At 41.3% G+C, this 24,535-nt stretch overlaps 1 protein-coding gene across 9 annotated transcripts in view; it reads right to left on the reverse strand.

Moving 5' to 3' along the window:
- PRUNE2 (prune homolog 2 with BCH domain) overlaps positions 1–24,535 on the reverse strand; it is a 447,750-nt gene that overhangs the window by 357,225 nt on the left and 65,990 nt on the right. For all 9 annotated transcript variants that reach the window (XM_033927022.1, XM_033927014.1, XM_033927006.1 and 6 more), the window contains one exon: positions 3,192–3,296. Coding sequence is in view for 8 of the 9 variants with exons in the window: in XM_033927014.1 (XP_033782905.1) it covers positions 3,192–3,296 (105 nt within the window). In the remaining variant the exon portion in view is untranslated. The remainder of the gene's footprint in view (positions 1–3,191; positions 3,297–24,535) is intronic.

The raw sequence follows: 24,535 nt of genomic DNA on the forward strand, positions 1-24,535 counted from the left end.
ATCGGTTTGGTCCTTCTGGTTCAATTCAAACAGACACCATATGGATGCATTTTAATTTTTACCTTATTTGCTATGGTTTTCCCTGGTGTGCTTGTCTTTTGCTACTGGTTAGTTTTTATATATGCACTTGATGGCTTTTAAATTACACGTGTCCACTCCTGCCACAAAGTTCCAGACATTTATTTTATATATAGACATTATTTCTCTCATAGTTAAGTTTTACTGTTTATATATTCAGTAGTCACCTTTCGTTTACTCATTACCTTACCATGTTTTTATGCGCACAATGGAAACTAAATAGGGGTTTGATACTGACAATATTATCCGTTATGTTCTCTCTCAGTTTTAATTTAATCTATGCAGGTTTCCTGAGGCTGTTTAACCCTTTCAGGACCAAGGGACATATTTGTCCCATAACTTTAAAATCCTATAAATTTTGATTGGGATAGTCTACAGTTCTAAATTTGATATGTACGGATTCCATATGATACTGCCTTTATGTAAACAAACTGGTTCCGACATTCATTCATTAGCGTCGTTGCTAGATGGACGAGAAGATTCACTTGCCACACTGTCCATAAGCCAGAAGTGTGATTTTTTAAAATAAAAATAATGATATTTCACAAAAAAAATCAATTTTTTTGGCATCTGCAAGCCCTTTTTACCATAAAAATGTCGTCAAAACCACAAAAATTGGCCTACGATCCTTATGGTCCTGAAAGGGTTAACCCAGGGAATAATTTTTCACAGGTTCTTTGTTCTAGAACTTTTAAGTAACACACATTGAATTTTGCCTATTTTTGCCCATAGGTCTGATAGCAAAATCAGCATAATCAGTATTTTTCAACTCATGGGCAAAGACTAAGGGACACTCGATGAAGTTACAGGGAAATACTTTTAAAACCAATAGGAGGACATTTTTTTTTTTCACTCAGAGAGTACTTAAGCTCTGGAACACGTTGCCAGAGGTTGTGGTAAAAGTGGATAGCGAAGCTGGTTTTTAGAAAGGTTTGGACAGTTTCCTGGAGGAAAAGCCATTGTCTGTTGTTATTGCTTGCCCTGGATCGGTAGCATGGAATGTTGCTACTCCTTGGATTTTGGCCAAGTACTAGAAATCTAGATTGGCCACTATGAGAATGGGCTATTGGGTTTGATGGACCATTGGTCTGACCCAATAAGCTATTCTTATGTTCTTAGGTGTGTGTAGATTTATACTCATTTTTTTTCACATCACCATATATGTCACTTACTTTTATCATGATACCATTTCACCTATTTGACTTCATTTAAATAGTAATTGCTGACCTACTCACATAAAATGTTTATTTACAGTCATCTTTACAATCTGTTCACAGTTTTTTGCACACTTCTCACATTTGTGTTAGCCTAAATATCATTCAATAAGTCCCTCTGCACTTTTATCACACCTATGTATATCTTTTGCTGTTCATCATCACGCACACACCTCTTTTTCATTATTATTATTTTAATTTCATTCACATGTGGTTCTATGTATATCAATTTACATACGACTTATTTTTACCTTAAAGACCCCTGAGGAAAGCTGGTTGTAGCTAAAACACAGACTGTATTGGGTTCCGTGGCTATTAACATCAAGCTGTTTGAACTGGACTGTACCACATACATTTCTTTTATTTGTTGTGAAGAATTTGGACTTTTAATAAAGTAAGCCCATCCAGATAATCAGTTCTATTTGCCTTTTTTTTTTTTTTTTTAGATTCTCAGTGTGTCTGTGGAACCTAGTGGTTTTCCTTTTTTGCTTGTACCATGTCTTTTAGTAAATCTAGCCTAAAGGGAGGCAGGAAGAATGGTTTGGCTGGGAAAGACTAGTTGGGCGGGGGAGTTGGGAATTTAGAACTTGTGTTTAAAATTTCATTGAGATTCTTTGGGGCTCCCAAAGTTTGGAACTCTTTACCACCCCGTATTCGGGCTGAAGAAAACATAGATAAATTGAATGGAAATCTTGAATGCTTCCTTTTTAAAGATGCATATGAACGCTGAACTGGTTCTGTGGTTGCCTTGGTCGTTTAATAGTTAAGAGGTGAGAGACTCCGAAGTAATCTAAGGAAATACTTTTTTACAGAAAAGGTGGTAGATGCGTGGAACAGTCTCCCGGAAGAGGTGGCGGAGACAGAGACTATGGGCTCCTTTTACTAAGCCGCGGTAAAGATTTTAGCGCGTGCTGCAGATTAGCACGTGCTAACCCCCGCGCTACGTGGAAAAACTAACACCAGCTCAATGGAGGCGTTAGCGTCTAGCGTGTGGGGCACTGTAGCGTGCGCTAAGCGCGCACTAAATCCGTTAGCGCAGCTTAATAAAAGGAGCCCTGTGTCTGAATTCAAAAGGGCCTGGGATAGCATGTGGGATTGCTCGGAGAGAGAAAGAAATAATGGTTACTGCGGATGGACAGACGAGATGGGCCATTTGGCCTTTATCTGCCTTCATGTTTCTATGATCTCCTTTACCTCCCTACTGTTATTTACCTTCTATGTCTTCTTTACTTTTTAAATTGTAGTTCTCCCCACTTTCCTTTTGTTTCTTCGTCTGTCAAGTTTTGTCCAGTCTGTATTTAGGCTGTTAAATGCTTCCCCCCTTTTTTATTGTAAAATGCTTGGAATTTATGATTAGCGTTTTATCAAAATTTTAATAAACTTGGAAACTTGGGCTCAAAGCATCAGGAAATTCAGCATTATTCAAGCTGATTGTAAAACGGTAAAATGTAAGCAGAAGGCAGATTGTGGGGGGGGGGGAAAGGAAGGAAAAGGGCAAAGCAATAGAAAATATTGGCCAAACATCCACAGCAAAGGAATCCATTATCCTGTACAACTAGTGTCTCACCTATTACTTGATTTGATTACTCTATTTCTCAGCTTGCCACATAACGCACAACAGTCTAGCCCAAACATCGGGTAAATTAGCATCAGGCAAATGCGGTTTAATTCATGTACTCTAATTGCCCAAAGGCCCAGAGAATGAATGTGCTAAACAGTGCATAATTTATGCTCCTCTACTGCCTAAAAAGAAGCTTGTACGAATCCATAATTGGCATGAAAGCCCAACAATACAGAACAATATCTCTTTCAAAGGCCAATTGTGAACAGCATAAATATGCATCCAAAATGTACAATACAGATCTGAGTTAACAGTTGTTCTGGGCTGACTTTCCTTACCTTTTCCAGAAAGTAGGCATAGGTGACAGCAGAAATGAGAGCATCCAAATCGCACGTCCTACTTCCAAGGACTACATGAACCTTCACTAGTCGTTTGCTTTGGCTCTGAAACACATTTTAAAAGACACCATTCAGGAAAGAGAAGGGAAAAAAAAAATGTAGTTCACCTTCAGCATATATGAGGGGGGTGCTAGAAAGTTCTCAGCAAAACCAACCAATTTCCTAAATGCTGAGCATCATTTTGCCACTGTAACTGAAAAGAGGGTCATCTTATTTTGTTAAGTGCGAACTTGCACAAACAAAATTCTATGGGCTCCTTTCACGAAGCCGCGTTAGCGGCTTTATCACGCACACAATTTTAGCACGCGCTAACCCCCGCACTAGCCAAAAAACTACCGCCTGCTCAAGAGGAGGCGGTAGCAGCTAGCGCAGCCGGCAAATTAGCGCGCGCTATTATACGCGTTAAACCGCTAACGCGGCTTCGTAAAAAGAGCCCTATGTTTTGACATTGTTTCAGATCGTCGTTTGAACCATATCCACGTCATTCTCTTCATGGTTGGGCTGAGAACTTTTCAACCCCCCCCCTCGTATAAATGTACAACTCTGAAAATGAACCATTTGGTTGCTAGGTGATTCTATTGGTTTAATACTAGGTTTGCCAAATTTCTCATAGATCTGACTTACAACCCCCTCTCCCTTCCAAACTTCAGGATGGTTGGAATGAGAGAGGACTGTGCCCTCTGCCATATTTGCATATTAAATAACATTCATTTGTTATGCTATATTATTTTTTTTATAATGTTTTCTAACATTTCTTATGTGTGAAACTAATTTATTTGGTTTACATAGGGAGGGAGAGGAAGAGATGCAGTAATCAATGCAGAAAAGTAATTGATGCAGAAAAATCCAGGAAGGACTAAAGAACATATGTAGTGTTGCATCATACCATATGCTATGAGTTATCTTGTTGGGCAGACTGGATGAATTATGTTGAGCACTGGTCACAAAAAAAGACTAATGTTTTTCCGGCGCTGTAGAGCAGTGTTTCTCAACCTTTTCAAGCCAAGTACCCCCTAAGCCTAACAAATAGCAACTGAGTACCCCCACCCAAGCTCTATCCCAGACCCACCCAAACTCCACCCCTGACCTGCCCAAACTCCGCCCCTGATTCCACCCCATAATAATAGTACTAACTGCAATGCAATTTCTTCCATCCAGTTTTTCTTATACACACAATATAATCTTATTAATGCATAATGGTAACCACAAAATTATAAAAACACAAAGCACACTGTACGCAGAGAAAATGTTAATTATCATTTACATTTGAGGGGTTTTCACAGAGGTCAAGGCAGATGACTTTAAAATATGCAATGTCACCTCAGTAACAACTATAGAAAAATAGACAAATATAGTGCAAAATATAGACAGCAGATAAAAATTCTCAAAACTGACACATTTTGATCACTAAATTGAAAATAAAATCATTTTTCCTACCTTTGTTGTCTGGTGATTTCATGAGTCTCTGGTTGCACTTCCTTCTGACTGTGCATCCAATATTTCTTTCTGTTTCCTGCATGCTTCCTCTCCTCCAGACCTCATTCCATTCCCCAACCAACATCTCTCTCTGTCCCTCCATGAGTCCAACTTTTCTTCCTCTCTCATCTCCCAGATCATGTGCAGCATTTTTCACCACTGCCCACCAGCCCCATGCCCAATTCTCCTACTATCACCCCTCTCTAACACCATGCCACATCTCTCCTTCCATCACTATGCCCACCATTCCTCCCCCTTGCATTGCCTTCAATCTAGTTTCTCTCTGTTCCTTCTCCACCATCATATCTAACATTTCTCCCTCTCATCCTTCTATTCCCCATGCATCTCTACCTCACTCCTCTCTCTCTCTCTCTATGCCCAATTTTCCTCTTCCTTTCCCCATATGTACCATCTCTTTCCCTCTCACTCATACGCTCAGGCCCAACAATTGTCCCTTTCTATTCCCTCCCTCCCTCCTATATCCCAAGTTAATGCCCCCTTCTTCACTCCCTTGTGTCCCACGTTCATGCCCCTCCCTTCCTTTAGTGTCCCATGTTCGTGCCCCCTCCCCCTCACTGCCTTCCAGCCTTTGTCCCACCCCCTTCCTTCCTTCCCTGAAGCCAACCAGCGCCGAAGCCTGCCTGCTCCCCCCCCCGCTGAAGCCACTGCCGATTCCTCCCTGCCACCTGTCAAGCTACATCCACCTTCCCCCCCCCCAGTCCGCCGCTGTCACATGACACGCTCCATCCAATCATCCCCTGTTGCCACCACAACTCCAGGCAAGGAAGGGCCAGGCGCGTGCAGCAATTGCACGCCGCCGGCCCACAAGCCTTCTCCCCGACATCAGAATTCACATTGGGGGGAACGGCTTGTGGGCCGGCAGGATGCAATTGCTGCACGCAACTGGCCCTTCCTTGCCCGGAGTTGATGTGGCGGTGGGGATGATTGGATGGAGCATATTAGGTGGCGGCAGCGGGTGCTACGGCAGCGGGGGTCTGGGGGTGGGTGGATGTAGCGTATCAGGTGACAGGGAGGTATCGGTGGCGGCTTCAGCGAGGGGGGGGGCAGGCAGGGAGAGATCCTGGGTGGCGGCCAGCCATTGAGAAACCCTGCTGTAGAGGAACGGCACCAGATTTTTGTACATCTTTCCCATAGAGAGGATGAACAAAGCTCCTCCTAGGGGTGGGGAGGCTCGTGCTGAGCATGGCACAGATATATTTGTTGGGCATCACAAATATATATGCAGAGGACTACCCTACCAACCATAATACTTTCTCCAATGGAAAACGAGAAGGGCAGGTACACGGAAGATGTTCTGGCTCTAGAACCTCTCTACAAAAGAGTAGATTTCTCCTTGAAGCCTGAAACTGGGAACTGTATAAACATAGACATTTGACGGCAGATAAAGGCCAAATGGTCCATCCAGTCTGCCCATATGCAACATCCACTATCTCCTCCTCTCCCTCAGAGATTCCACATGCATGTCCCCTGTATTCTTGAATTCAGACATAGTCTTTGTCTCCACTACCTCTCCCGGAATTCCACGCCTCTACCACCCTTTCCATAAAAAAGTATTTCTTTAGATTACTCTTGAGCCTATCACCTCTTAACTTCATCCTATACCCTCTCATTCCAGAGCTTCCTTTCAAATGAAAGAGACTCGCCTCATGTACATTTATACCACATAATTATTTCAACATCTCTATCATATCTCCCCTCTCCTGCCTTTCCTCTTGAAGAATGGCATCCTGTTGGTAATAAATCTGTGTGAATAGAGTCATACACTGAGCAGTCTGAAATATTTGAAAGCACCAGACCACAATTTGGATATTTGTCTACAAAGTGGACTTTCATATTTACACTAGGGACCCAGCTGGTCCACTAGAAAACCCCTAGTTTCTAGTGGTTATTTTTTAACCTAATTATTAAGCAAACCTATACCCATCCAGGGATCATTTTGGAGCACTAACTATAAGTAATTTGTACTCAAAATGACTTTTTCAGAAGCAAGAGCTACGTGCACACATACACACACTCACATAGTGTGAAAGGACATCAAATTGGTTGGCACATTCATCACAATAGCATTTCAAGTGCAACTACCCTGTGGTTGTTTACTACAACTATTTTCAAATCCATCTTCAAATCAGAGCTGCTACATTCTTAAACAATACGTCCCGGAGTTTGGGGAGCATATTAATGCATTTTGACCAAGGGGCATATTAGTGCATTGTGACCTGGTGAATAACATGGGGTTGGAAACTGCTTTCCAGGATTTGTCTGGAGTGCTGAGTCAGTGCATTGCAGAAGTTTGTCTCAGCAGGAGTTTATTTTAATTGAATACAAACTCTAAATTTGCTTGCTTGGCAAGAGACAATGAAGAGGGGTTTTTTTTTTTTTACAGTTCACCTCCGGAGAGTTTCTTACCAGCATCAAAATCTCTCATGGCTCTTTGGCCGTCCTTTGGAAGTTTTGCCAGGAGGAGTGCAGAGTAAAATCTGCATGTGAGCAATCTGTGGAAATGAAGATCTAAGCTTGGATGTGAAGGAATGGTAAGAATCTGGAACAAGGTAACTGCTTTTAATGTACCCTTCTAGGTGCCAGGATTAGGAATCCCTAAACCTTCTCTGTTTTGCTTTGAATGATGTGAGGTAGCCTAAGTTCTATCCAGGCACCTTAGTATGTGCATCTCCGCAGTCTGTACAAAGTATTTCATTTAAGTATTTCATTTAAGTATTTCATCCACCAACTTCTTTCAGGGAAGTTAGAACTCATATTTGTGTTATAAAGGTCAATGCTGTAAATATTGGCTTACAATTACAGGCCATTTTCTTATGCAAGCACCCTATGCACTCTTCAGAAAGGATGTAACCAGTATACCACCTTTCTGTGGTTACAATCAAAGCAGTTTACATATATACAGGTACTTATTTTGTACCTGAAGCAATAGAGGGTTAGGTGACTTGCCCAGAGGGCTGCAGTGGGACTTGATCCCTGTTCACAAAAACTATTTATTATGCAGAATACTGAGAAAATTATATACTCCCTACAATGCACTTCCCAGTAAGATTTCAAATTCAAAAATTGTTATAAATCATGTCTCTTGTTTCACAAGGATCTTCTTTCCAGTGACGGGATTTATTGTTTACTCTGTAGAATTTTATATACATTTTATAGTGCATTTGATCACATAAAAAGTGGAGGGATTGGAGGTTTTTAAGCTAATGAAGTGATTTCCCTTTCAAAGAGTGCCTGCAAGTTTATTCAGCTGGCGGCATACTGGGATCTGAGGCTTCTTCCTCCTGATAGCACAGTAGCTATGATTCGCTAAGAAGAGGCAGAGGACTGAAGAGCATATAGAGAAACCCAAAGATAAATATTACTAAATAAATACAGAATCTATAAACTAAGGGCCTCTTCTATTAAACTGCGATAGCAGTTTTCTAGCGCAGGAAGCCACGCTGAATGGCCCGCGCTGCTCCTGACGCTCAAAGAGTTCCTATGAGCATCGGGAGCAGCGCAGGCCATTCAGCGCAGCTCTCTTCGCTAAAACCTGCTAGCGCAGTTTAATAGAAGAGGGGGAGGCAAGAGTAAACAATAAATCCCATCAATGGAAAGAAGATCCTTGTGAAGCAAGAGACATGATTTATAACAATTTTTCAATTTGAAATCTTACTGGGACGTACATTGTTGGGACTTGATCCCAGTTTCCCGGGTTGCTGCACTAACCTCTAGGTTACTCCTCCACTCATGGCTGCAAGGGAGGCATAAATACACACATGAGGAGTGACTCCGACTGCTCATACTCTAGCACAGGGGTAGGGAACCCCGGTCCTCAAGAGCCGTATTCCAGTCGGGTTTTCAGGATTTCCCCAATGAATATGCATTGAAAGCAGTACATGCAAATAGATCTCATGCAGATTCATTGGGGAAATCCTGAAAACCCGACTGGAATACGGCTCTTGAGGACCAGGGTTCCCTACCCCTTCACTAGCAGGTCATGTTTATCCACTCCTACCCTAGCTAAGATAAAATTCAAGCACCTTTCTGACCTCATGTGCAATTTTCTTTAAATTAGCCCTCCTTACTTTCTAAGTCCTGTTGCTCTGTCTTATCTATATGCTCCATCTTTGCTTACACCCTATGCGGTCTATTAAAATGTTTTATCGCATATTGTTTTGACATTGTAATGTAGCATTCTATGTCATACTTTAAATTGTAATTTTAATATTTTTACTGCTGCAATTGTTCATTGCTTGTTTGTCTTATTCTTGCCGTGCACCACCTTGAATGAATAGCAAACAACAAAGGGAAGAATCCAACAAAAGCTGCAGTAAAGAGAACAATCCAAAAACAAAAGAAAACTGCAGTCCAATGTACAAAGATGCAGGCTAAATTTATTTAATTCAAGGACATAAATGCGGTTAATAATACCACCTTGTACCATATCAGGGGACCCGACATGGTCTGTGTTTCGGTAAACACGCCTTCATCAGGGGTCCCAGGTGGATAAGGTTTCAAATAAAACCGCAAAACAAACACGGCGATCCTCTGCGGGTTGCTGTAATTCCCCCCTGGCCTCCCGGTCTCACCTTTTAAAGCTAATTACAGCAACCTGCAGAGGATCACCGTGTTGTTTTGCAGTTTTATTTGAAACCTTAGCCACCTGGGACCCCTGATGAAGGCGTGTTTACCGAAACACAGATCTTGAATTAAATAAATTTAGCCTGCATCTTTGTACATTGGACTGCAGTTTTCCACCTTGAATGAATTCCTTCAAAAAGGCTTCAATAAATCCTAATTCATAATACAGTGGTACCTTGGAATCCAAACTTAATCCCTTCCAGAACCCCGTTCAAGTTCCAAAACGTTCGAATTCCAAGACAATTTTTCCCATTGAAAAGAATAGAAACTGGATTAATCCGTTCCTTGGTCCCACAAACTCTGCAAGATCGGGACCCCCAGCAGCAGAGGCAGCAAGTTCAGGATCCCAAGCAGCAGAGGCAGCAAGATCAGGATCCCCAGCAGCAGAGGCAGCAAGATCAGGATCCCCAGCAGCAGAGGTAGCAAGATCGGGACCCCCAGCAGCAGAGGTAGCAAGTTCAGGATCCCAAGCAGCAAAGGCAGCAAGATCAGGATCCCCAGCAGCAGAGGCAGCAAGATCAGGATCCCCAGCAGCAGAGGCAGCAAGTTCAGGATCCCTAGCAGCAAGACAGCAAGATCGGGACCTCCAGCAGCAGAGACAGCAAGTTCAGGATCCCCAGCAGCAGAGGCAGCAAGATCGGTATCCCCAGCGGCAAAACAACAAGATTGTCAACGGCAGCTGCAAGTGGTGTTCAGCCCAAAGCTTCCCTCCCAAGCGGAAACAGGAAGCTGCGTCAGAGGAGAAGCTTTGGCTGAGCACTGCTTGCAGTTTGGATTCCAAAGCAGCGTTTGGATTCCGGGGCAAAAATGAAGAAAAAAAAGTTCGGATTCCAAATCGTTCGAGTTCTGGGGTGTTCGGATTCTGAGGTACCACTGTAATTCATATATATAGATATAGATATAGATATACAGTGGTGCCTCGCATAACGAACGCCTCACACAACGAACGCTGCACACAACGAACTTCATGTCTTGATTCACACAACGAACTTCGTTTCACACAACGAACTTCGTTTCACACAACGAACTTCGTTTCACACAACGAACTTCGTTTCACACAACGAAGTCGCCCGAGCTGCCGATGTATTGCATCCTTCCGCGCAGGCACTGCACTTAACTGCCCTCTCTCACTGTATACAGTCGTCTTTTTAAGATAAACTCAATATTTTTTATATATCATGAAGCAGGAAGGTGATTTCTGTTGAAATGAAGCGGGAAATAATTAGAAGGAGTGAATGTGGGGTAAAACAGTGTGACCTCGTCAAAGAGTTTGGCCTCAGCAAGACCACCATTTTCACCATTTTGACAAATTTATCTTTTTTTATGTCATCTTAGCATATTTTATGCTGCAGAACGAATTATTTTTTTTAACATGTATTGTTATGGGAAAACGCGTTTCACATAACGAACTTTTCGCATAACAAACTTGCTCCTGGAACGAATTAAGTTCGTTGTGTGAGGCACCACTGTATAGATATATATATATATATTAGAATTTATTTAACTCCTTGTAAATTATGTGGGCCTTGCCGCAATTACCAGCTCTATGGCTGGAATAACTTCAAGATTTCTGATTTGTGGAAATTTGTATGTGTGCCATACTCCTGACTATCAAATAATATAGGGCACAAATTATCTTAATATCAAAAAGCAGCAAACACAGGATAATACTTCTTTAGCATTAAATCATTATCTCATATAGCAATTTTATCACACCAAAGGTCCTCAGAACACCACACTTAGGGCTCCTTTTATTAAGGTGCGCTAGCGTTTTCAGCGCATGCAGGAAATTACCGCGCGCTACACTTCTAGAACTAATGCCAGCTCAATGCTGGCATTAAGGTCTAGCGCACCTTAGTAAAAGGAGCCCTAAATCATTTGAATAGTGTGGTAACACTCCTCACTGGAACCCTTTTATATCGGCGTGAGTTATTTTTCACCTTTTTTCCTTTCTTAACTTTTATCCTGCTGTCTTTTTCTTTGTTTTAAAGTGACAGTGCTTACACCTTAAATAATTTAATAATAACTTAGATAACTTAATTTAAAGTGAAACTTGGCTTCGGAACATTACTGCACCAATACCCTCCGATACGTTTCATTCTTCCTCAGGGTCGGGGATACTAGATGTTCAAGCGGTTACCTTATACCAGGGATCTCAAAGTCCCTCCTTGAGGGCCGCAATCCAGTTGGGTTTTCAGGATTTCCCCAATGAATATGCACTGAAAGCAGTGCATGCACACAGATCCTGAAAACCTGACTGGATTGTGGCCCTCAAGGAGGGACTTTGAGACCCCTGTTATACCATTTAGAGATTATGCCATGGCCGAGACACATAAACTGTAGACAGCTGATGTTGATTTATGCTAGAATTCTATAATGGAATAGGTGCTCCCTATACTTCATCGGCACACCTACAATGAGATGCCCACAGTAGTGTGGCTAGAGAGGTTGGGAGGTTGGCAGCCGGGGTGATGGTACCCTGCATTGCCACACCATATACCCCCCTGCTCTTTTCTGGTGCGCCGTGTGACTCCCACCACCCCCACCCCCACCCTCTTCGTACCTTTTGAAATGTTTGAAATGTTTACCTGCTGCTCTTGCCTAGGGGTACCAGATGTCCAGATTTCCATGGACATGTCCTCATTTTGAGGACATGTCCGGGGGTCCGGACGGCTTTTCAAAATCCGGCACTTTGTCCGGGTTTTGAAAAGCCTCTTCAAATCGTGTCAGGCAGGGAGGAAGATCGCGCATGCATGGACTGCCTCCCTGCCCGACAAGAGCAGACAACGGGGGGGGGGGGGGGGGGCGGGACTGGGGCGTTAAAGGGCAGGGATGTGTGGAACTGGGCGGGCCTGGAGGGCGAGTCTAGGATTTTCTGATTGGTGCCAGCCTCGGCTCCCTTCTGACACCACTTCCTGCTCGGGGGGGCCAGGATGTGATATTCGAAGAGAGCCGAAGCCTGCATGAGCAGTAGATGGAAGATGCCAGCAAACATTTCAAGAGGTATGCAGGAGGGGTGGAGAGATGCCGGTGCCCCCGTGAAAATGGTGCCTGGAGCAGTCCGCCCCCCTGCTCCCCCCTTATTACACCACTGGATGCCCACTTATAGAATTCTCACCATTATGTCAAATAATTGTGAAGCTGACTGAGAGTAAAAATCCTTGGGGGGAAATACTGCTTGTCTCAACTTTGATTTGGAAGCAGATACTAACAGACAGTGGTACTGTCACATCCCCAGAAAAAGGGCCTAGGAGTTTCAATCCTCCATGGAAAAACCTGAAAAGCCCAGGCCTCTCAGCTGCAACTGAGCTATATAAAAGTAATTTTATTTCACTTTAGAGCTATTACAGGGTGCTTTGATGTCCCTTTTACAAAATGGCCCTCATCCAGAAACGTAAAACAAGCAGTAGAGCAGTGCTAAAAACATAATGCATTCTCAGACCCATTAATGATTTATATAACCAGAACAAAAACATCTTTGTTGATAAATTAGCTTGATAACGTCAGTACTCTACAAAAGGTTCAAAATAATTGTTAAGAAATTGTGCCTGTAATCCATCCTATACATTATTGAAATGTACTGCAGACAAATTTCTGTTCACGTCCTAGTAAAAATGTCTTACTGGAAGGGTGCAGAATAATTCAAAACTAATAACTGCACTCTGTTCAGCTCATTAGGATGAGATATTGGCAGAAAACCACAGAATCATAAAGAGAAAGCAGCCATACCACTGGCTGCTATTGCAGACCTATAGATGAAGAAGCAAAGGAGTAGGTGCCTGACACCATGGGGTCATTTTAGTAAGGCACGCTAACCGATTTAGCATGCAATAAATGCTAAGTACATAAGTACATAAGTAGTCGCCTCCGCCGGGGCAGACCAGAGGTCCATCCAGCCCAGCGGTCCGCTCACGCGGCGGCCCATCAGGCATATTGCCTGGTCAGCGGTCCCTGACTAATTTTATTGCCTACCTCTACACTTATCTCTAAACCTTCCACTGCTCTTATTTGTACCCCTCAATCCCTTTGTCTTCCAGGAACCTATCCAGGTCATCCTTGAAACCCTGTACTGTGCTATTTCTTATCACGGCCTCCGGAAGGGTGTTCCATGTGTCCACCACCCTCTGTGTGAAAAAGTACTTCCTTGCGTTTGTTTTAAACCTGTCCCCCTTCAATTTCATCGAGTGACCCCTTGTTCTTGTGGTTTCTTTCAAATTGAAAAATCTGTCTTTGTCAACCTTTTCGATGCCCCTCAGGATCTTGAAGGTCTCTATCATATCTCCTCTGAGTCTCCGCTTTTCCAGGGAGAACAGCCCCAGCTTCTTCAGTCTGTCAGTGTATGTAAGGTTTTCCATACCCTTAATCAGTTTAGTTGCTCTTCTCTGGACTCCCTCAAGCATTGCCATGTCCTTTTTGAGGTACGGTGACCAGTACTGTACACAGTATTCCAGATGCGGGCGCACCATAGCCCGGTACAGTGGCAGGATGACTTCCTTCGTTCTGGTCGAGATACCCTTCTTAATGATACCTAACATTTGGTTTGCTTTCCTCGAGGCTGTGGCGCATTGTGCCGACGCCTTCAATGTCGTGTCTACCATCACTCCCAAGTCTCTTTCCAGATTACTGACCCCTAGCATTGATCCCCCCATTTTGTAAGTGAACATCGGGTTCCTTCTCCCTATATGCATGACCTTGCATTTCCCTACATTGAAGCTCATTTGCCACTTTTTCGCCCATTCTTCCAATGTCGTAAGATCCCTTTGGAGATTCTCGCAGTCAACCGTGGTTTCAACCTTGCTGAATAGTTTGGTGTCATTATATTCTTTGGGCGCCTTAGCATTTAGCGCATGCTAAATCAGTTAGTGTGCCTTAATAAAAGGACACCAATGTCTTCCAGCCATTGAAAAAACATGATTTTATTAAACTTTATATTGGCTAGATCCCTATGCCTTTGCTTCTTTGTTGGAGCAATCTTATTTACTCTGCTTTTTTTTTTTTTTTTTTTTTTTTTTTTTTTTGGGGGGGGGGGGGGTTGCAGACCTACAGATGTGCATGGAAAGGGTCATTTTCCAAACCATTACTGCAGACAATGCAGTCCAGGAGTGCAGCTCCCTATCTTCTACAGGAGAAAAATGCTTATACCAGCTACTAGATGCCATCTTGGCAACATTTCAATGAAATAAAATTAATGTTTTCAGGAAAAACCTTTGAGATGTTGCATTTCTAAGTCGTTTCTTGACATTTCTAAAGCGACTGCACGTTGAGATGGCTGGTATTGGTCTGGGAGGACCAGAGGGTGCACCTTGAGTATTATGTGCAGGTCTGATCATCCCATTTTTAAAAAAAATTTCTTATATACCACAAATCTAAGTGGTTTACAGCATACATACATACATAGAATATTTATAACATTTAAACATACTACTCTTCAAGACATACAGTATTCAAAACCCTGAACAATGTCAAATATTTCTGTTTTAAAACTTGAACAATGTCTAAAATTTCTCAGAAAACATACAGAACCAGAAAAGGTACAGAGAAAAACAATCAAAATGATAAAAGGGCTGGAAAAGCTCATCTGTGAAGAAAGACTAAACGTGTTACGGCTCTTCAGCCTGAAGAAAAGACAGCTGAGGGGAGCTATGATAGAGGTCTGTAAAATGCAGTGGAATGCAGTAGATAAACAGGGAACAAACCACAATAGCGGTTATTAGTGTATGGAGCTTCGCAGAATGCTCCCCGCTGCTCCCGACACTCATAGAGTTCCTATGAGCATCGGGAGTAGCGTGAAGCATTCAGCGTGGCCCAGGTGCCTAAGGCCTCTCATATGGGTGGAGCCTTAGGCGCCTGGTCCAATCAAGCCCTAAGTCCCTTCCTGGTGCATTCTACAATGCACCGGGAAGTGGCAGGCCTGCTATTCAGAGGTAGGTGGGCCTGCTGGACAGATGGTTAGAGGGGAGATCCAGGGGGATTAGAGGGGTCTAGGAGGGTTAGGGGGTCTGGTGGAATGCACGGGTGGGTGTTGGGGATTCAGGGGGGTTTGTGTCCAGCAGGAGGAATTGGGCACCCTCCTGCCAGTAATTGCGCGGGTGTTGGCGGGGGTGGTGGTTTTTATCCGGCAGGACAGATTGGGCGATCAGCTCAGTGACCCAATTCAGAACCTATATGTGTTTTCACTTGGTCTAAGTCAAAACGTATAAGTTCTGTCTGGCAACCTGCCAAAGATTTTTGGTTAAGGCTGCCAGGCGACTAAGTCTAGGTCAGCCCACCTCCCGCCCACCTATTCACGCCTCCAAAAACGCTCCTTTTCAATCTGGGCGTACAGAAGCAGTGAAAAGGCCTAAGCTGGTTTTAGATATGTCTAAAACCAGTTTTGATTATCAGTACTTGGATGATCTGTCTTTTTGATCATCCAAAAACCAACTTAGGCCAGTTTTTGGACGGTTTTTTTAAATTATTATTATGATGAGCTCCATAGTGCATAAGTGTTTGGTGTACCCCTGCCCCTTTGATGTCCACACTCTTCTTGTAGATGAGCACTATATCACTTAAAGGTAGACGCTAATTTTTTTGTTAGCACCTAAGTGCAGTTACGAGGAGCTGCTGAAAAGTTCTCAGCCCAACCACCAAAGTCGGGGCAGTCTCCAATTCAGTGTTCCCTCTAAGCGGGCGGGTGTTGTGAGCAAACTTTTTTCACTGTGAGCTAAAAATATCGGGCGCCAGCAAGTTATGAGCCAAATAAATATGTTGTCAAAGTTGCTGATACATGAGGACGAGGTATTCAAAGGAATTTTAGGCCTACACGCTAAATTAAATAACGTTAAATAATATTTTTAAGAACACAGAAATTGTAGGGATGAAATGATATCTTAATAAATGTTTTACAACAAATGTAGTTATGTCTGTTACATCCATATGTGTAAACTGTAAATTAAAAACAGTCCAGAAGACAATACGTTTGATGCTTTCAATTTCTAGACCAGTGTTTTTCAACCTTTTTTGGGCAAAGGCACACTTGTTTCATGAAAAAAATCACGAGGCACACCACCATTAGAAAATGTTAAAAAATTTAACTCTCTGCCTATATTGACTATATATAAAGTAATTCTCTTGAATAGGAATCAAATAAACACAAAGAAAGTATTTTATAATTACTTTATTATGAAATAAAAATTATAAAAATTATAAAATACTTTATTCAGTGCGAAACCTGGGCCTGTTTGGCTGAACACAAAGCTGATATTCTGGCTGGAATGGAAGAAAGACACACACGTAGCTCTTCGTCAACAGCTCTCAGTCTCTCTCTGTATTTGGTTTTTATAGCATACAAAAATAGACAAATATACCCTCCATCCTTTTTATTAAACCACAATAGCAGTTTTTAGCGCAGGGAGCTGCGCTGAATGCCCAGCACTGCTCTTGACGCTCATAGGCTCCCTGCGCTAAAAACCACTATTGCGGTTTAGTAAAAGGGGACCATATTGTAAAATATAGACAGCAGATATAAATTCAGAACTGTGCATAGTAAGTGAAGGGAAGTTTTCATCTCTGGGAATTTACCCAGTTAACTATTAAGTTATTTGGGCAAATTCCTTTGAAAACTGTGGTAATACTGCCTCCACTTTGCTAAATTTAAAATAAAATCATTTTTCCTACCTTGTCTGGTGATTTCTGGTTGCACTTTCTTCTTCTGACTGTGCATCCAATATTTCTTCCCTTCTATCAGCCTGTATGCTTTCTCTCCTCCACACCTCATTCCCTCCCCCAACTTTTTCTTCCTCTCTCCCTGACCTTTCTTTCTTTTTTTCTGTTTCTCTTCTTTCCTTCTGTTTCCCTGCCTGCCCCCTTTCTTTCTTTCTCCCAGCCTCCTGTCCAGCAGTAACTCTCTTCCCTTCCTCCCCTCCCAGCAGCATCTCTCCGTCTCCCTCTCCAGTAGCAGCTGTCCCTTTTTTTTCCTTGCCCAGCAGCTTCCCAGATTCCTTTCCCTCCTCCCCTCCCAGAAGCATCTCTCCGTCTCCTTCTCCCTCTCCAGTAGCAGCTGTCCCTTTTTTTCCTAGCCCAGCAGCTTCCCAGATTCCTTTCCCTCCTCCCCTCCCAGAAGCATCTCTCCTTCTTCTCCTTATCCAGTAGCAGCTGTCCCTTTTTTTCCTTGCCCAGCAGCTTCCCAGATTCCTTTCCCTCCTCCCCTCCCAGAAGCATCTCTCCTTCTCCCTTTCCAGTAGCAGCTGTCCCTTTTTTCCCCTGCCCAGCAGCTTCCCAGACTGATAGTGGTTTTCTCCCCTCCCAGCAGCTCTTCTTACTTCCCAGCGCAGCGATTCACGAAGGCAGCCTCGGGTCCTTTGTTGTGTCGCGCCGCCTCTGAGGAAAGAGGAAGTTGCATCATCAGAGGCAGCCGCGACTCAGCAAAAGCCCCGAGGCTGCCTTCGTGAATCGCTGCGCTGGGAAGTAAAGGAGAGCTGCAGAGAGGGGAGAAAGCCACTGTCGGAGGCTCCCCAAGATCTCTCCGGCCCAGCGCACGCTTCCGATGCTGATCTTGCAGAAGTTCAAATGAGTCAATCTTGCCGGTCCTGCGCTGTGACGAGAAACTTGTGCGCTGCGACCTAATATTTTGTGCGCCAGCGCACGTCAGCGCAGCTTAGCGGGAACACTCTCCATCGAGGGCTATACACGTAGTCCAGTGATTTTCCGTTGGAAAAATATGGAATGAAAAAGTGGAAAATCGCTGAACTAAGTGTATAGCTCTCGATGGAGACTGCCCCGACTTTGGCAGTTGGGCTGAGAACTTTTCAGTGGCCCCTCGTATGTGTATAACTGCAAATTAGAAACCAGTCGGTGCCAATTAATTCCAGTAATTATTAGTACTAATTCACACCTAATTAGCCAATTAAATTGCAATTTCTATAACCTGAGTGCACAATTTTGCATGCTAAGCACAAAAATCTGAGCACAAGTTTAGACGGAATGGCTCTATCCCCAACATTCTCTTTCTTGATCAACCACCCTTGCCCAATGCCATCAGTCTCTCTCAAACCCCTTTACCATGTGTCACCACCCTCTCTTCCACTAACCCCACCCCCTCGCCATAAACACGCACACACATACACACTCTCAGCATCACTATTTTTTAAAACTGGAACTATGCCCGTTATGATATAGTGATGTGCCAGGGTCTTTCAGGAGGTGCTTGTTAATTTATTTTGCAATAGCTAACTATCAAGCCAGGAGGAGTAGAATAGGGAAAGCCCCACTGATAAAAACAAAATAGACAAGTTATATGGACTCCTGTTAAATTAAATAAGCTCAGTGCCGATAACTCCCCTTTCTGTTGGTCATGCAGGATTGAAAAGGGTACATTAGATCATATATTATTTTACTGTCCCTTGGTGCATGTCTTTTGGCAACAAGTATGGAGTCATGTTCAAATATTCATGGTCAAATATTCATGTTTCTTTAACATATGCGGGAGTAATTTTTAATCTTTTTGATGCTTCTATTGATATAACTAATAATAATAAGGGGTTAATAGCAATATTGACAGCTGTGGTAATTCAAACTATTTTGAAAACATGGAAAAAAGCGTCCCTACTGTCTTTTCAGTTTCGGTCTAATTGGGAAATATGAGGCAACCATAATGGATAAGAGGGGTAAGAGGGCCAAGTTTGATAGATTATGGTTGCCTACCCAAGAATATGTGAAGAAGAATAATAAGAATTGATTGCTATTGGTAGAATAATTGTGCATGTATGTATGTGTGTATGGATGCTGCACTCTCTTTATATGGGGTTGGAAGGGGTGGGTTACGTTTGAAAGTTCATGAATATCCTATTTTTTTTTATCAACAAAGTTGTAAGAAATTTTTTAGGACTCTTTGTTCTCCTGTTTATTATTATGAAAATTATGAAATTATTATGTTTATTATTATGAAAATTTCAATAAAGTCTTTAGAAATTAAAAAACAAAAAAAAATCACCTATAATAACAAAACAAAACTGGGGCGTTTATCTTATAAGACCGATTGTTTATATAGGATGCACTTAAACTAGGGTTGCACAATGATTAAAAATTTTAATCGTGTGAATAATTGTGATTTAAAACTTTTAATAACCTAAACCAACCAACAGACAATTTTATTTTCCAGTATACTGCCTTAATAATCTCAACCACATCAGCCTCCCGGCAAAACCGGTTCCAGTTACGACACCCCCTACAAAACTGAAATACTTTTATTAAAATCAACCCATCCCAGTTGTTCTGGACAAAATAGGGTTATAATGGATACGGCTTTCCCAGGTAAGATGTGTCTGTCTATACTGACTCCCTAAGGGAGTTTGTGTGTCAAAATGCAGTGATAAATACACAAGGTATCAGTTCCGTGGTCTGATCACTTTCTAATTTCGATAACTCATATAACTTCAGTTCACAAAGCGCATAATATTTCTCATACTGTTAAGTATAGAGATTTTAACAACTTTTCTTTTGACTCAATTACTTCAGCCTTTAAACTAAATCTTTCAGACCTTAAGGCCAGCTCTTTGGACGATTTTCTAGTCCAATGGAATTTATCCACAAGACATCTATTAGATGAGTTAGCACCGACCCAAATAAGCCCCGTTTCCACTCGAAAACAATTAAATCCTTGGTGTATGGTAGAACTTGCCCTTATTAAAAAACAGCTTTGTTCCCTAGAACATAGGTGGAGAAAAAATAAGACCCAGATCAACCATGAAAAATATAAATAACATTCTAATCTATACAAACTAAAAATAAATCAGGCAAAAATGAAATATTATTCCGGACTAATTCTGAAAGCTAAAAATGTTTCTACTCTTTACTCCATTCTAAAATCAATTTCTAATAAACAAAATCAAACAACTAATAACCTGCCCACCGCCCATGAACTTGCTACCTACTTCATAGAGAAGGTTAACAGTATTAGGAAAAACTTTACTATGAATCTATATTCCATATCAGATCAGGAGCAAACCGATTCAAGATTCTCACTATCCTCAAAATGTTCCCAATTTAATTTACCAAATCTTTCAGAGATTGAATCCCTTATCAAAACAATTAATACCAAGGGCTCTCAAGTGGATTATATCCCCCCTTTTATTCTCAAACGCTATTTTACTATTTTCGGGCCCTTCATCCTTGCACTAATTCAAGAAAGTCTTCAAAAAAGCGTAATACCTATAGCATGGAAAGAAGCAGTCATTCGACCCATTATTAAAGACCAAAAAATTAGTTCTGAAGAAAATCCAATTACAGGCCAATCGCAAATATCCCCTTCTTGGCAAAGTTAACTGAGAAGGTGGTATTTAATCAAGTATCCAAGTTCATAGAAAAAACAAACATTTTACATCCTAACCAAACAGGCTTTAGACAGTATCATTCTACCGAATATTCACTGATTGGCCTAACCACTTCCATACTTTACTTTTTAGATCACCATACATCAGTCCTTCTGATTTCCCTTGATCTTTCATCTGCATTTGATACGATTGACCATAACCTTCTCATAGATAAATTACAGTCCATTGGCATTACAGATCAGGTTCTCCTCTGGTTCAAATCTTATTTTGAAAATCGCACTTCAATTGTATCCTTCAATAACACAACTTCAGAAAGTTTTTCAGTAACTTATGGTATCCCACAGGGGTCCATTCTTTCACCCTTTTTGTTTAATATTTTTCTTGCACCACTTATGACCCTCTGCCAAGATATTGGCTTTACCGCTTATGCTTATGCAGATGATATTCAGCTTTTGCATCCACTTGACCCAACTAACTCCGCAGAAACATTAGAAATTAACAGGAAACTTGAGGAGATTCATCAATGGCTTGACCCTCAATGTTAATAAATCAAACATCATGTTTTTCCCTTGGAAAGATAATTCTAAAGTTTCTTTTCCAATTTCGATTAAAGGTACCGCCTTACAACTAATAAGTAATATCAAAATCTTAGGGGTGGTCTTTGATGAAAAACTGACTTACCATAATCATATTAGTAATATTGTTAAATCTTCCTTTTACAGACTTTGCCAAATTCATTTACTATCCAAATTTCTATGCCCAAAGTCTCTTAATATACTAATTCATTCCCTGGTTATTTCGAAAATTGATTATTGTAATGCTTTACTTATGGGAATAGCACAAAAAGAAATTAGACATTTGCAGATCATTCAAAATACCTCAATTAAACTCATAATGAAAGCAAGGAAATTTGATCACGTCACTCCTCTTCTTAAGAAAGCACACTAGCTTCCAGTAGCGCCTCGAATTCAATATAAACTAAATCTACTTACTTTCAAATCCCTGTTATATAAAACCCCAGCTTTCATCTATTTCATCTATTTCAGCTTTCATGATATTTAGGAGTCCCATCTACAAGTTATTGATCCCTTATACCCCAATCAGATCACTGAGATCTATTGACCAACATCTATTAGTTACACCCTCACTTAAAGTTATTAATAAACGGCGGCACTTTATCTTCTCTGTTACAGCTCCTCAAACTTGGAACTCCTTCCCTATTTATCTCAGAGAAGAAAAGAACTTAGATAAATTTAAAAGTAAACTTCAGAGCTTTCTTTTCAAAGACGCTTATGATATTTAGGAGTCCCAGCCTATTTTTGCTTATTTTCATAAGGCTACTTCTTTTATTTCTCTTCTATTGTTTTTTACCATAATCGTCCTTCTTTCTATCATTATTATTGTATTTCATTACCCTGCCTTTCCCTTTGTTTTCCTTTTCTGTTTATTCTGTTAGTCATTAATTTAATATGTTTTGTTCAGTGTCCATCTGTCTTTTATAACCCCTGTATTATCTGTAAATTGAATGATTTGTTCATCGCTTAAATATTTGAGTAAGCGATTAATCAAATACTTATTAAACTTGAAACTTGAAAATGGACTTATATGGCAGTTATAAGACGAATGAGGACCGGCCTGCAAAATAATCTTAAAAACTAATGATTAGAAACAATATTGTTATCACCGGTAGGAAAATCAGGTTCAATCATTTCAAAAGGCGTATTATAAAATTAAATTAACAGCCATTAAAAAATGGCTTGAGGAAAGAAGAAGTAAAAGTCTGCTCATTAGCCAAAGTTGCTAAATGTAGATGATAAGCAAAGATCATTTGCCAGAAGCTCAAACATTAAAAAGTCAAGCTATGAATTTCCCTTCAAGTCCTCTAGATACCAGCTATCGTCACGAATGATAGGACTAAGATTCCTACTACTAGTTTAAGGGGCTTTCATTTGAATTCAGCACTTTATTACATGAAAAAGTGAGCTTGCAAGCTTGAAGACTGATGGAAAAAAAACCCCTATAGATGGTGCATATGTGGTGCTGGTGCATTTCATGCAGACATATGTACCATGTAACCACAAATCAACAAAATAATTATTCACAACTATGAGAAACCTAAGGCGAGTGCGAAAATTCTTCGAAAGAAAACAATTCCAACTTTTTGGTACAATCTCTCATCCTAGGCCTAATTGACTACTGCAACATATTATATCTTCCCTGCCCAGCGACCATGATAAAACAACTGCAAACAATACAAAACACAGCCCTAAGACTCATATACTCACTGAGAAAATACGACCACATCACAGAGGCATACCACGACTCACACTGGCTCCCAATACAAGCAAGAAGACACTTTAAATTCCACTGCCTACTATTTAAAGCTATAAATGGAGACAGCCCATCCTATTGGAACAACCGACTAACTCAATCCACCTCTACCAGATACAGGAGAACCCACACGCTATTCACACACACACCAACCAAAAATGTCAAATGAAGAAAAATATATGACAACACCAGAGCAGCAAAACTGGACAGACAGCTCACCAATCTGCTGTCTTCAACCACAGACTACAAAACCTTCAAAAAAGAAACAAAAACCCTACTCTTCAAAAAAATTACATAAAACCTATATAACAAAACCAGATCCGTCCCAAGCTCCACCTACAATATAATCTACCCCCTAACAAATCAAAAAGGCTCAAACCACTCCTTATGTACCCCCTAACATCAAGACAATTCTCATGTAACCCGCCTATGTATCTCCAAATATCATGACAATTCTCATATAATCTGCCTTATGTATTTATATTATCATGACAATTCATATGTAACCCATGGTATGTATTCTGTATTATCATGACAATTCGAATGTAATCCGCCTTGAACCGCAAGGTAATGGCGGAATAGAAATCACTAATGTAATGTAATGTAACACTTCCATATGAATTAAAAGTCAAGCTTTCTTAACTGACATTCACAGTTAGGCTTAAATCATTCTTTTTACCTGAGGGAGCAATACAGTTTAGGAGCTAAATTATTTTTGTGCACAAAAGAAGAGCAGGACTTGGGTGTGATCATATGTGATGGTCAAACAGATAGAAAAGGTGACATGTAAAAGCTAAAAGGATGCTTGGCCACATAAGGAAAGGAATGGACAGCAAAAATAGGAAATTGATAATTCCTCTGTACAAGTCTCTCCAGTCATGTCACTGGGGCTTGCGCACATCTGAGAAGCTGAAAGCTAAGCCATCGGTAGTTTCACTATCAGCAGGGCCTCCCAAGGCGGACAGGTTTCAGCGGAGATGTCAGACTAACGATGTACCACCCATCTGGGCAGCAGCAGATGGGCAGTGTTGTAGGCGGAGGATTGTGTTTGATGCGACAACGGTGACAACATCGAATTTGTACTAGGCAGAAAGGCCCGGCAATCTACTTTTGTATTCTGCCACGAAAACTTGATGTTCATCAAGTCGCTATGACTCAAACACAAGTCAATGGCACCTATCATAGGTCTCTGGTGAGACCTCATTTAGAATACTAGACACAATTCTGGAGAACGCACCTTCAAAAAAATATAGACAAGATGGAGTTGGTCCAGAGGGAGGTTACTATTCACTTGTAAAGTACCATGTCTGTCTTAATCATTCCCACCATAAATAATTCCCTCATCCCTTGTTTGTTCTGTTTGTCTGTTTTGATTAGATTGTAAGTTCTGTCGAGGAGGGACTGTCTCTTGCATGTTTAATATATAGCACTGCATACATCTACGAGTGGCACTATAGAAAATATAAGTAGTAGTAGTAAAGCATATAGGAATAGGTTTAAAGAACTTGGGGAGATATGATAGAG

Source organism: Geotrypetes seraphini, chromosome 1 (assembly GCF_902459505.1).
Source record: "Geotrypetes seraphini chromosome 1, aGeoSer1.1, whole genome shotgun sequence".
NCBI classification, from domain to species: Eukaryota; Metazoa; Chordata; class Amphibia; order Gymnophiona; family Dermophiidae; genus Geotrypetes; species Geotrypetes seraphini.